At 34.4% G+C, this 12,587-nt stretch overlaps 1 protein-coding gene across 12 annotated transcripts in view; it reads right to left on the bottom strand.

The window, feature by feature from the left end:
• The window catches only part of METTL25 (methyltransferase like 25), a 151,666-nt gene that overhangs the window by 118,050 nt on the left and 21,029 nt on the right, over positions 1 to 12,587 (bottom strand). For all 12 annotated transcript variants that reach the window (XM_078076373.1, XM_036085542.2, XM_078076369.1 and 9 more), the window contains exons 2-5: positions 11,405 to 11,569; positions 10,594 to 10,700; positions 1,852 to 2,448; positions 105 to 252 (exon numbers count right to left, since the gene is read on the bottom strand). In XM_078076373.1, coding sequence (XP_077932499.1) covers positions 105 to 252; positions 1,852 to 2,448; positions 10,594 to 10,700; positions 11,405 to 11,569 — 1,017 coding nt within the window. The remainder of the gene's footprint in view (positions 1 to 104; positions 253 to 1,851; positions 2,449 to 10,593; positions 10,701 to 11,404; positions 11,570 to 12,587) is intronic.

Below are 12,587 nucleotides of genomic sequence, written 5' to 3'. Positions count from 1 at the left end.
ATGTTAATTCAAAATGTTATTGTCAACAATAAGAAAAAAGGAGAGACAGAAAACAGCCGTTATGCTCAAATAAATATAATTAAGAGATATGGGAAACTTTGTACCTTTATGTGGTTTTTCAAACTCTTCAGATAAGAGGTGGTAGCAACAACCCACACTGCAAACTCCCTTGATTTCAGACTTGGAAGTAAATATTCGCAGAGTATTTGGAGCAAGATCACCACAAGTATGTAGACCTACCATCAAACAATCCTTTAAAAATGAGAAGAAAAAATAAATTTTGGCAATTAGGAGGAAGCCTAAAAAAAATTTCAGGTGAAGATATTAAATGTTCACTGGAATATACAGAGCTTTTAAAAATGATCAAATTCTACCTAGAAAGTAGTATATGTTTTTTATTTTAAATTTCCTTTATAGGCAAAATGACTGTGATCTTTTATCACAACTAACATACTTTTGAATTGATTTTCTAATGTTTTTGGTTACTTATCCATTTGAATTTTCTCTGATCTCTTTTACAACTAATATTTGCTTAATAACTAGCCAAATTAAAGACTGGACAATCAAATGAAGCATGTATTACTAGAACAAACTTGTGATTTGAGATACATTTACAGCTTCTAGTCAATATTTTTATTTACCTCTTCACAAACTGCCTACCGAAACTTATAAAACACTGCCATAAAGAATAAGTGGTGCTAAGTTGGCATTTCTACTCCAACACCAAAAAAGTATAGTTTATTCATTACATCAAATATAGCAATATTAAATTCAATAAAAAAAATTTTTTTAATGTACACACATACAGAATGGGCACACACATACATTCACAGATCTTAATCAATATACCAAGTTTGTTTTAACTCTTCAGTGTCTTAACTTCCTCATCTGTAAAATGAGGATAATAGTACCTATCTCAATGGGCTGTTGTAAAATTTAAGTAAGCTAATACTGGTAAATGACTTAGTACAACCTCTGGCACACAATAAAATTCAGTACATGTTTTCTATTCTTATTATCATCATCATGTTATTATAAATTCAAAATAACAGACATGTTAAGTTGTGAGTAAAGTATATTTTTATAACTATCTTCAGAACAAATGCAATTATTTTATTTAAGTTATTCTACTAAAAATGTTTTTTTACGCCATGTATTCTAGACCTTAAGCAAAGCTTAAGTCTAAACTTTCTAAACAAAAAAAATGTACCTGTAAGTAGCTTTGACCTGATAGAACATTCAGTTGCTTCAACCGCCACTGTCCTCAAAGTTTTTGGAGGGTTGTGCAACTATCTTGTTTTCTCAATGACTAGACAGTTTGGGTAGGTTTTATTTAGATGTTACAACATTGTAAGTAGAAAGGAATTTAGAGAGGGAGGGTCTATTACTAATTAGAGGTAGAACAACAAAGGCATAAATCTCTCTCTTTAAACTTAGCTTAGCTCTCCCTAAAGATATTACAAGAAAATTTAATCTCATTCTTTACTATATTCATCATATACTATTAGTTAATAACATTATCAGGTGTCAGACAAAAATATGCAATCACTATTTTATCCTAATAGTAAAATATTTAAATATTGTATATGTGTGTTATGGGGAGGGGAGGGAAGGTATTGGTTAATTTGGGTTATTAAACTGCTAATTCACTACAGAACTCAAGAAACATTCTTCTAGCTAATCTTATATTAGATTCTTATAATAGTTTGCATATAGCCTCTGTTCATATTTCTTGGCCCGTTAGATTAATGTAATCAAAAAGATAAAGTTAAGTAAGCTACTATTAATATTTAATTCCATGTCTTAGAGCATTTTTATAAATTAAATTAAGGAATTCAAAAGTGAAATCACCTCCAGATCTTTAATAATATCATGTAGTTCTGAATCAGCAGTGATAAAAGATGTTAAAGGTGAATATATATTTGATTCATTTGACTTTGATGTCAGTTTTCTTCTCTCTTTATTTGCTTCAGACATTTTTCTCTTAGGTGTTTGGAATGAAGCAGGTTCTATGGCATTAATAGGCAAAAGGTCTATAAGAGCAAAGGCATTTTCAAAACACAAGTTTTCTTCTCGATGTGAATACACATGTAGGTTTTCCATTTGTGTTCTAATGTTAGAAATTAGAGAATCCGAAAAATCTGGCAAAAAACCTGAGGCAGACATCTTTTCTTGATTTGCAGGACTGTTGTTACATATTCCCTCAATATCTACTTTATACTTAATTTCATTCTGCACTTTCCTTTCTTTTGCCATTTTTAATGCCAGTCCATTGACATCTAATTTTGACCGAGTATGGTAGACTTTCCAATGTTTCTTCAATTTCCTGTTTCTCTCCTCAGCTCCATGAGTATTGGTATTTGATGAATCAATTCCATAAACTTTTAAGCCATACTTCAAGGACAAAAAAGAGCTTAGGTAGCCTTTTCCAGAACCCAGGTCAATTACCTAAAGAAAAACAGAATGAAATAAAGGATTTTAGTCAGATGAGAACAGAAAGCATTCTCAATATCTTTTTAAAAAGCAAGTAAAGGGCGCCTGGGTGGCTCAGTTGGTTGGGCAGCTGCCTTCGGCTCAGGTCATGATCCTGGAGTCCCGGGATCGAGTCCCGCATCCGGCTCCCTGCTCAGCGAGGAGCCTGCTTCTCACCCTGACCCTCCCCCCTCTCATGTGCTCTCTCTCATTCTCGCTCTCTCAAATAAATAAATAAAATCTTTAAAATAAATAAATAAATAAATAAATAAAAAATAAAAAATAAAAAGCAAGTAAAGAAATGGTTGTGTAATTTATACAACCTGTTATGTTTGTTTTTTAATTTTTGATTCCTACTAAAAACCAACCATTTTCATCATTTTTATTTGACATTTTAAAGGAGGTTCTAGACATTATAATGAGTCAAGGAATAGACGTAAAAGATACAAATATGGGAAATAAAACTGTCTTTCTTCATAGATGACATGACTGCATCTGTAGAAAATCTAAAGGAATACACAAAACTAACAACTAGCAAGTCAATTTAGCAATGTGTCAGGATACGGGATCATTAGAAATTCATAATGAACCAACAGAACATATACAATACAGTAGCAAAGAACAATTAGAAAATAAAATTTAAAACCAACTGAATTAAAATAGCAAAAAAATATAATATCTAGGAATAAATTTAGTGAAGGTTCTGCAAGGCCTATTCACTGAAAACTTTAAGCAGAGAAAAAATTTAAAAGATCTAAATAAAGATACACCATGTTCACGAAATGGCACAGACTTAAAATGAAGATGTCAACCCCCCAAAATGACTTGCAGATTCAACACAATTCTAATCAAAACCCCAGCAGGGTTTCTTAAAAAATTGACAACTAGATATTATAGTTTATATGAAAAGGCAGAGTACCTAGAATAACCAAAACAATTTTGAAAAAGAATAAGGTTGGAAGATTTATCCTGATTCAGGAATTAATATAAAACTACACTAATCAAAAACAGCATAGTGCTTTAATCAAAAGAGATAAATAAATCAATAGAAAAGAACAGCATACAGAAATAGACCCAAACTTATATAATCAACTGATTTTTGACAAAATAGCTAAGGTAATCCAATAGAGAAGATAATCTTTTCAACAAATGGTGCTAGTATAATGGATGTCTGTCCAGGGAAGAAAGTGAACTTTACCTATCACACAGCAAACACAAAACTTAATTAAAAGTGTATGGACACTGGGGAGGGTATGTGCTATGGTGAGTGCTGTGAATTGTGTAAGACTGATGAATCACAGACCTGTACCTCTGAAACAAATAATACATTATATGTTTAAAAGAAAAAAAAAAAGAAGAAGATAGTAGGAAGGGAAAAATGGAGGGGGGGGAATCGGAGGAGGAGATGAACCATGAGAGACTGGGAGACGAACCATGAGAGACTATGGACTCTGACAAACAAACTGAGGGTTTTAGAGGGAAGGGGGAAAGGGGGATGGGTTAGTCCTGTGATGGGTATTAAGCAGGGCACGTATTGCATGGAGCACTGGGTGTTATATGAAAACAATGAATCATGGAACACTACATCAAAAACTAATGATGTAATGTATGGTGACTAACATAACATAATAAAATTATAAAAAATTATAAAAAATTATAAAAAAAGTATATCACAAATCTAAATGTGATAGTAAAAACTATTAAATTCTGGAAGAAAGCATGAGAACATTTTTGTGACACTGAGGGGGCAAAGATTCCTTATGCAGGACATAAAAAGTATTTGCTTTTACAAAAGAACTAACTGAAAAAACAGACTTCATTAAAATTAAAAATTTTGCTATTAAAAATACATAGTTAAAAAAAGAAATATTTGCAAAACATATATCTGACCAATGGTTTGTATCCAGAATATACAAAGAACTCTTACAACTCAAAAATAAGACAAGCAAACAACTTAACAATTGGCAAAATATTTAAATGCAACTTCACAAAAGAAGATATACAAATGGGCAATATGAAAAGATGCCCGACATCACTAGTCATCAGGGAAATTCAAATTAAAATCATAATGAGATACACACAAATGTAAAGTGGTACAGGCACTGCGAAAAACACTGGTAGCTTATCATAAAGTTAAAACGTACACCTATTATGTGACCTACAAATCCCAGTTCAGGCTCTTTGCCAAAGATAAATGAAAACATGTTCACACAAAGTCTTATATGTGAATATTCACAGCAGCTAAAAAAAAACGGTAACATCGCAAATGTCCATCAACTTGTAAATGGCAAAACAAATTGTAGTATATCTATACCATGTCATAAAGAAAAACAAAGAGTAAATACAACATTGATGACTCTCAAAAGTTATGTGCTGAAGGAAACAATTCAAACACAAAAGTCCTCATCCTATTTGATTCCACCTATATGACGTTCTAGGAAATTCAAAACTACGGGTATTGTGTAAGACTGATGAATCACAGACCTGTACCCCGAAACAAATAATACATTATATGTTAATTTAAAATATATATATATAAAGGGCAAAAAAAAAAAGAAAATTCAAAACTACAAGTAGGTCAGGGGTGCCCAGCTAGTTCAGTTGGGAGAGCATATGACTCTTGATCTCAGGGTCATGAGTTTGCCCCATGCTGGGGGAGGAGTTTACTTCAAAACAAAACAACAACTACAAGCAGGTCAGTAGTTACCTGAGAGTAGAGAAAGAAATACCTTGTGGAAGGGCATGAGGAAACTTTTTATGATGGCAAATATTTTTGATTATGGTGGTGGTTACACAACTGTACACACCAAGTTCATCTACATGTACACCTAGAATCGGTGAATATGTAAATTATACCTCAATAAAACTAAAAATAAGAAAATTAAGTATTACCGAGATTGTTACTGTACTGCCATGTCATTTCGAAAGTAAGAAATAAATAATTACAGGAATACTATCGTAAGAAATCAGTATCTAATTTTATGTCTATCCTAAAATCCGTTAAACGCTGATAAGTATGAGCCACTCCAGGAAACATTCTCATATCTGAAGTAATTCCATTAATTAAATCCTCAAAAATTTTAGGGTCTTGTAATTCAGGCAGTTCATAGGTAAGACTCCAATAAATAATTCCCATAAATAAGCTTACAAAGAAGTCCCTCTGCCCTTTTTTATGTTCATCTCTGGGCTAGGTATTATGAAAAATACAGAAGCATTATATATCTTGATTTTAAGGAATTACAGTCTAACTGAAGATACCATACCTATACTCATGAATACAAGGGCTATATAGCAGAAACTATCAGTCAGTTCTCTCCTATCTGAATCTCCAGAGAAAGCAAAGCTCTCTATTCCTTTCCTTCTATGAAACACACTTACTGATGCTGATGACAACCTTAAAGTTAGCAACCAGTGGGTTGCTTACAAGCATCAGTACATTTGTTCCTATCAGTGTAAATGTTTTCTTACCAAGAGGTAATTGAGTTTGTTCCTATATCTGTTTATGGCAATTCCACTTGTGAGTCAAGAATACCCTGGCTGCAAGTAACAGAACATGAAGTTTTGAACAATGAAGAAAAACCCACCCCACTTAAGAAATCCGGCAGTACAGTGGCTGAACCACTCAAAGGCTCAACCACAAACAGCCTTGGGGGCATCTTATTTGTAATTTCTCTGGTTGTAAGATGGCTGTAGAAACTCTAAGAATCATGTCTTCACAGTATTATATATAAAAACCTTTTCAGTAATGGGCGAATTCTCCTAGGAAATCTATCAGTTGACTTACACTCCTATTTTATTGATCCAAGTTGACTTTTATCCCCCCTCCAGATTTGTCTAATTTAGTAGCATATGTAGTATCAGCAACACAATGAAAACTTCTATGCAATTAAGTAACATAAGCCATACAACATTTTGCCTTCAAACTATCTGATCTGAAGAGCAAAATCTCCACCATCCTGATCTCCTATTATCCTTTACTCACAGCAGTCTTTTCCTTCCTGATCATTTTATGGGTTTGAGAATAAAGGATCTTCCAGTCCAATGCCTGGTGGGAGGTATCTTCCTAGTCTCCTAATTCTGTTTAGGAGACTTCCCCACAGAAACATTGTTACACATACTGGGGACATTTCTTAACACTATTAGTACAGTAATACACTTCATACAGAAGAGTTACATATTGGGGCGCCTGGGTGGCTCAGTTGGTTAAGCGACTGCCTTCGGCTCAGGTCATGATCCTGGGGTCCTGGGATCGAGCCCCGCATCAGGTTCCCTGCTCAGCCGGAAGCCTGCTTCTCCCTCTCCCACTCCCTCTACTTGTGTTTCCCCTCACGCTCTATTAAATAAATAAATAAAATCTTTAAGAAAAAAAAAAAGAAGAGTTACGTATTTTTTTGAATCTGCCTTTTTTAATAAAAATTGTATTTAAGGTATACAACATGATGTTTTGATATACATAGTGAAATGACTACTACAGGCAAGCTAATTAACATAGCCATCCCTTCACACAGTTACATCTTTTTTGTTTTGTTTTGTTTTTAAATAAGGAGGTTCATAGTATCTTTTTTTATTAGTTGCAGAGATAGAATTTAGTGATTCATCAGTTGCATATAACACCCAGTGCTCATGACATTAAGTGCCCTCCTTACTGCCCATCTCCCAATTATCCCTCCCCCCGCCTCCAGCAACCCTCAGTTTGTTTCCTTGAGTTCAGCATCTAGAAGAGTTATATTTTGTTATCTGACCTAGAGATCTAATTACCATTCTAGGCTAATGACTTTCAAATTTGTAATTCTAGTATGAAATTCTCCCATGAACTTCATACTCATATAACCAACAGTCTACTAAACATTTCTAGTTCAATATCTAATAAGAATCTCAAATTTAATGTGTTCAAAACTAAGTTCTTGATATTCTCTGTAAAACCTGCCTTTCCCATAATATTCTCCATCATAGTTAATGATATCTCCATACTTATCTCCAGGTGGAAATTACGACTCCTTTCTTTCTCTCATACCCTATGTGTGAAATGTGAGCAAATCCATAATCTTAGCAACTGCATCCTAAGCCTGCCTTACTGCAACAACCTCCTCAATAGTCTCTCTGCTTCTCTCCCTCAAGTCTATACTCAGGAGAACAAAACAAGTCTGATCATACCACTCCTCTTAGCAAAATCTCTCATCAACTCTTTAATCTTATCTCTTCCTTACTAACCTCTTTTGTTATTGGGATTTATGCCTTAACTCTGAAAACTCTTCACATGCTCAGGTAGGAGCCAATTTCTGAAAAGAACCAGCTTGAATGTCTACAAAGACTATGGTTAAAAAAGGCAAAGACAGTGAAAATATCTGCTTTGTCACAGTTCTCAACACAGCAACCAGAGTGATCCAGTGTGTCCAACGGTTTCTCATCTCTTTCAGGATAAAAGCCCAAAATATCACAATGGCCTCTAACACTCTACAACTTTATGACCGGCCTTCTACCACTCCAACCGCAGCTCCTACTGCTTTGCCCTTGCTCTCTCCAATGGAGCTGATCCGGCTTTCACGCTGTTTCAAGAACACACCAGACATACTCCTACTCTAGGTCCACTGAGCATGTTATCCCTTCTATCTGAAAAGTTTTTTGTCCAGATATTTTAATGGGTAACTCTCTTACCTCCTGAAGGAGGCCTTAATTCAAATGAGTTTAAAACGAGTTCTTAGTTGTTCCTCCCTTTCTTAGCAACAGCTTTAATCTCCCATCTCTGAATTAGCTACTTCCTTTGCTTTTTATTTTTTCTCTTTAAAGTATACCAACACACACCAAAAAACATACTTATAATCACTTTATTATCTATCTTTCCCCATTAGAATATAAATGCCATGGGGCAAAGATATCATTAGTTTTGTTCATTACTGCATCCTCAGTATCTGTAATAGTGTGTGACACATGGTAGGAGCTAATGAAGTATCTGTTAAATGGATGCATGCATGCAGGTATGAATGAATGAACATATTTTGGAAATAAAAATTAAGAAGCCTTGGTAATGTGAGTGAGAGAGGCAAAGGTTTTTGGCATGTAGGGAGCAATGTAGCTGGGGCAAAAATGAATTCTGTTTTGTTTTCTTCTCTGGTGTCTATGGTCACTAGTAAAGTTAGGTATTTCAGAATCTGGGTTTCCATCTATCCCCATGAAATCTGTGTTTACTAAATCTGCATTTTAAAAGTAAAAGTTGTACACATAGAATAGACCTTAAACTTTACTATTGTGAGATTCAAATACTGCTATAAAGTGATTTCAAGAGAAAGACTTTAAGTCTTTAATTTAGGTTATTTCATTCCCTAAGAACAAGCCTCAGTGGTATAATAAAGTCCCCCGAAAGCAGGTCTGACATGATACATTAAAGTATTTCAAAATTTCTCTGCACTTTAGAAATAAAATAATCTGCTGTGTGAATTTAAAGTTATTTATTACGTAATGTTTCATATAAATAAAGAATAAATGTAGTCTAAATGTAAAGTTATGAAGCACAATAATAAATAGCACTTATCTTAGTTTGGGTTATCACAGAGCACATTCTACAGCAAAGATTTAAGTATAAGCAAATTATTTGGGAGGGAAGTAGAAAACTGAAAAGGAGAAAGGAAGGCAGCCCAATAAAATCTGTGCTATTAAGAAAGATACCACTTGGGAGCTAGTGTACAACACATACCTCAGAATCATCCTACCTGAAATGGCTACATCAACTTTCATCAACAGCCAATTCAAGGCTGTTCAAAGGGAAGAATTAATTCCCAGAACCTATATACAAGTAGTACTTTACTTTGGCAGCCAGAGAAAACCCACAGGGGAAAATGCAGATATTGCCAGGTAGAAGGCAGGCTGGCACACCATGAAATGTCTGAGAATATTTGGGTTAGGCATCCAATAGTATCTGCTATAACAGTGAACCTACCAGCCATCCTACGAATGAAAATGTATTTCCACTGCACATAACTATGTTTTCCTTCCATATCTCATCTCACTGCTTCCTAGGCCAGAAGTAACAACTATTCTCAAATTATGATTCCCTTGCTTCTTTAATAGCTGTTTTGCATGCATTTTTTGCATTAAGAATATACCATTATTTTGCTTAAAAGCTTTAAAAAAATGGTACCATAAAATATGTAGTCTTCTGTACACTTTAATTTTCCACTCAATTTTATGTTTCTAATATCCATCCATGTAATATGTATGGCAGTAGTTTATTACTGTGTAATTGCCCCTTTTACTCCAGCTGAGTATCACTGCCATGGTAAGCCTGTTACTGATCCATGTAGGTACCACTAGGTATGATACGTTAAAGAAAAGGTTGAAAATTGCTGCCTTAGCTCTTCCCTCTAGCCCCTAACCTAGAGATCTACGCTGCCATAAGGGCTCTGCATGCCTAGTCCAAGCTGTGACAGTTTTCTAATCATCCTCAAACTCTCCACAAGTCTGGAAGAGTCCATGAAAAAGATTCTAATGCCTAATAGAAATTGAAGGAGGGAAGATCCTCCACTACCCCCATAGATGTTCTTGTAGAAATAAAAAATATAATTTACTATTTTTACAAGCCAGGGATAAAAATAACTCACTATTTTTATAGGTCAATATAGGCAATCTCTGATTTTATTTTAACATCTGTTTTCAGACAATACTGTTTCACAAAAGCTACTTTTCACAACAGGAATGCACTGTGATTCTGACACTGTGAAAGAATCCAAGTCCTAAAACATAGTTTCTTTGTGTTACTATAATGAGGCAGGTACCCCAGACCATAGCTTGGTAACCCAGGTTCTGAGAACACCCAGTGGCAAACAATTATGCAGAATGTCATTATCATAATGCTGCCTCAAGTTGGAAATTTATCAAAGATAATTTAAAAGAGTGAAATTTGTGGCAAAACATGAATAGTCATATCTTATTTTTAGTATAAATTTGTTATAATCATAGTGTATTGGGAAATGAGAGGACATATTTAAAGTGTCTGACAAAACTAACATCAGCTATTATTTAATGACATTCAAAGGCTAGACAGTGATCATAGATAAGAATGTAAATGTATAACAAAAAAAAAAGGCACTAATTTTAACACTTGAAAATACAAGGAAATTCTCTTACCTGCTTTATTCCATAGTAATCAGCAATACTGCTGATCAGCTCTGACATAGCCTGAACTTCATGAGATTTTTTCAAATTCATAAATTCATCTGGTTTCACATTTTCACCTGAATAAAAATAAAACAAAATTAAAATACTGCTATTAAAGAAACAAAATGCAACAAAAAATCATCAGTTAATGTTCATGTTTTCTATAATTACATATGAAAATAATATAGAGATTCCATTGTGCCTGCATGATAGATCTCTGTTAGTTTAGCTGCTATGAATCAAAATTTGAATTAACAACATAAATAAGAAGACCCATAGAACATTATTTAAAAAAAAAAAAATGTTCCTTGACAGGCGCCTGGGTGACTCACTTGGTTAAGCGTCTGCCTTCGGCTCAAGTCATGATTCTGGAATCTTGGGATTGAGCCCCATATCGGGCTCCCTGCTCAGCAGGAAGCCTGCTTCTCCTTCTCCCTGCCCCCGGCTCGTGCTCTCTCTTGCTTTCTCTCTCTCTCAAATAAATAAAATTTTAAAATTAAAAAAATTAAAATGTTACTTGACACAAAAAAAACAATTATAAAGGAAAAGACTGATAACTGGACTAAAATGTAGGAAAAAAATGTGGAGATCTATAACTAATTGTTCTGTATAACATGATGCATAAGAAAACCTACTCATCTAAGTATAAGCCAATCTATCAGTGCTCATGATAGAAGAGCACTGATAGAACAATAAATTAAGAACATGTCAGAAAGAATATATGAACATATATGAGCATTATGTTGCTTCTAATACTAAAAAAACATACATACACACTTACCAGTTCTCTGTTTTTTATTTCCTCGAAGGGCTGTAAGCAACTGTTCAAAAGGAGTACATATTCCCAAATTTGGTACAGAATAAGATCTCACAGCCAGAGCAAAGGCCTCCACACTCACCAGCTTCTGGGAAGTCTCACAAAATATTTTGGGAAAATTGGTAATACCTAAAAAGACCAGGATAAAAAGAAATGTTAGCAATAACTAATTAATGCTAATTTGTGTGAGATTTAAAAAATAAATGAAAAACACTGGATCTTTACAAAAAATTACAGTATTTCCATTTCAGTGTGAATTTTGACAATATCTCTAATGGTTCCATTGTTTTGTTATTTCAGCTATTAGCTATCTGTAGCAACCAGTTTTCTCTTAATAGTGTACACAATTATATATTTAAATTCTAAATTAAAATTTGGCCTTTTTTTCCTTCCAAAAGCCAAAAAAAAAAAAAGCAGCAGCAGCAGCAAAATAAAAGTTTAAAATCCTGCTACACTGTAATGTGGTCATTAAATTTATGAATGGTCCTGGCTGACCTACAACTGGGAATTTAAAGGCAATCAGCGTGCACTACACTGTTATTCCCTGTGCACACTGCATGTGGAACAACGGCAATATCCTCAGTGGTATAAATGTTACTGTAAAAGAGTCCCTGCACCATTTGGACCATAAAGAATTGTGTGTGTGTGTGTGTGTGTGTGCGTGTGTGTGTGTGTGTGTGTGTGTGTGTGTGTGTATGCGTGTTCAAAGCACTGTCAATATGAGTTTTAAAAGTTGTCATGTTAAAATCAAGTGAAAACAGTTCATTCCCTTTCCCTGGTCAGTTTTAAGCCATATATTCTGTAAGTTTACTATAAGAACTATTGATGATTTCCAAATGCTCACTCATTAAGAAGAGTATGGTCAACTGTCATACCGCAAACATCCACTACCTCTCTTTGTGTGAGGATCACGTATCCTGTTGAACTCTGTGTGGACACATCTCACCAAAGTGAACTATGCCATTTTCAGACAGAAGTTTTAAGAGAACTGGAGGATTCACTATGCTTTTTTTCCCCAGAACTGTAATCACTGAAGCATGTGTCAAGATGGAACCAGAGTCCTTGTCAAGATGGCCAGCTATGACATGGCCATCACTGCTGCCAAACTACCGTAGGCTGCAACATACAGGAAAAGTAAACTTCGTTC

Source organism: Halichoerus grypus, chromosome 6 (genome assembly GCF_964656455.1).
Source record: "Halichoerus grypus chromosome 6, mHalGry1.hap1.1, whole genome shotgun sequence".
NCBI classification, from domain to species: domain Eukaryota; kingdom Metazoa; phylum Chordata; class Mammalia; order Carnivora; family Phocidae; genus Halichoerus; species Halichoerus grypus.
The sequence above is the reverse complement of the archived record's forward strand: the minus strand, read 5'-3'. Positions and strand labels throughout refer to the sequence as shown.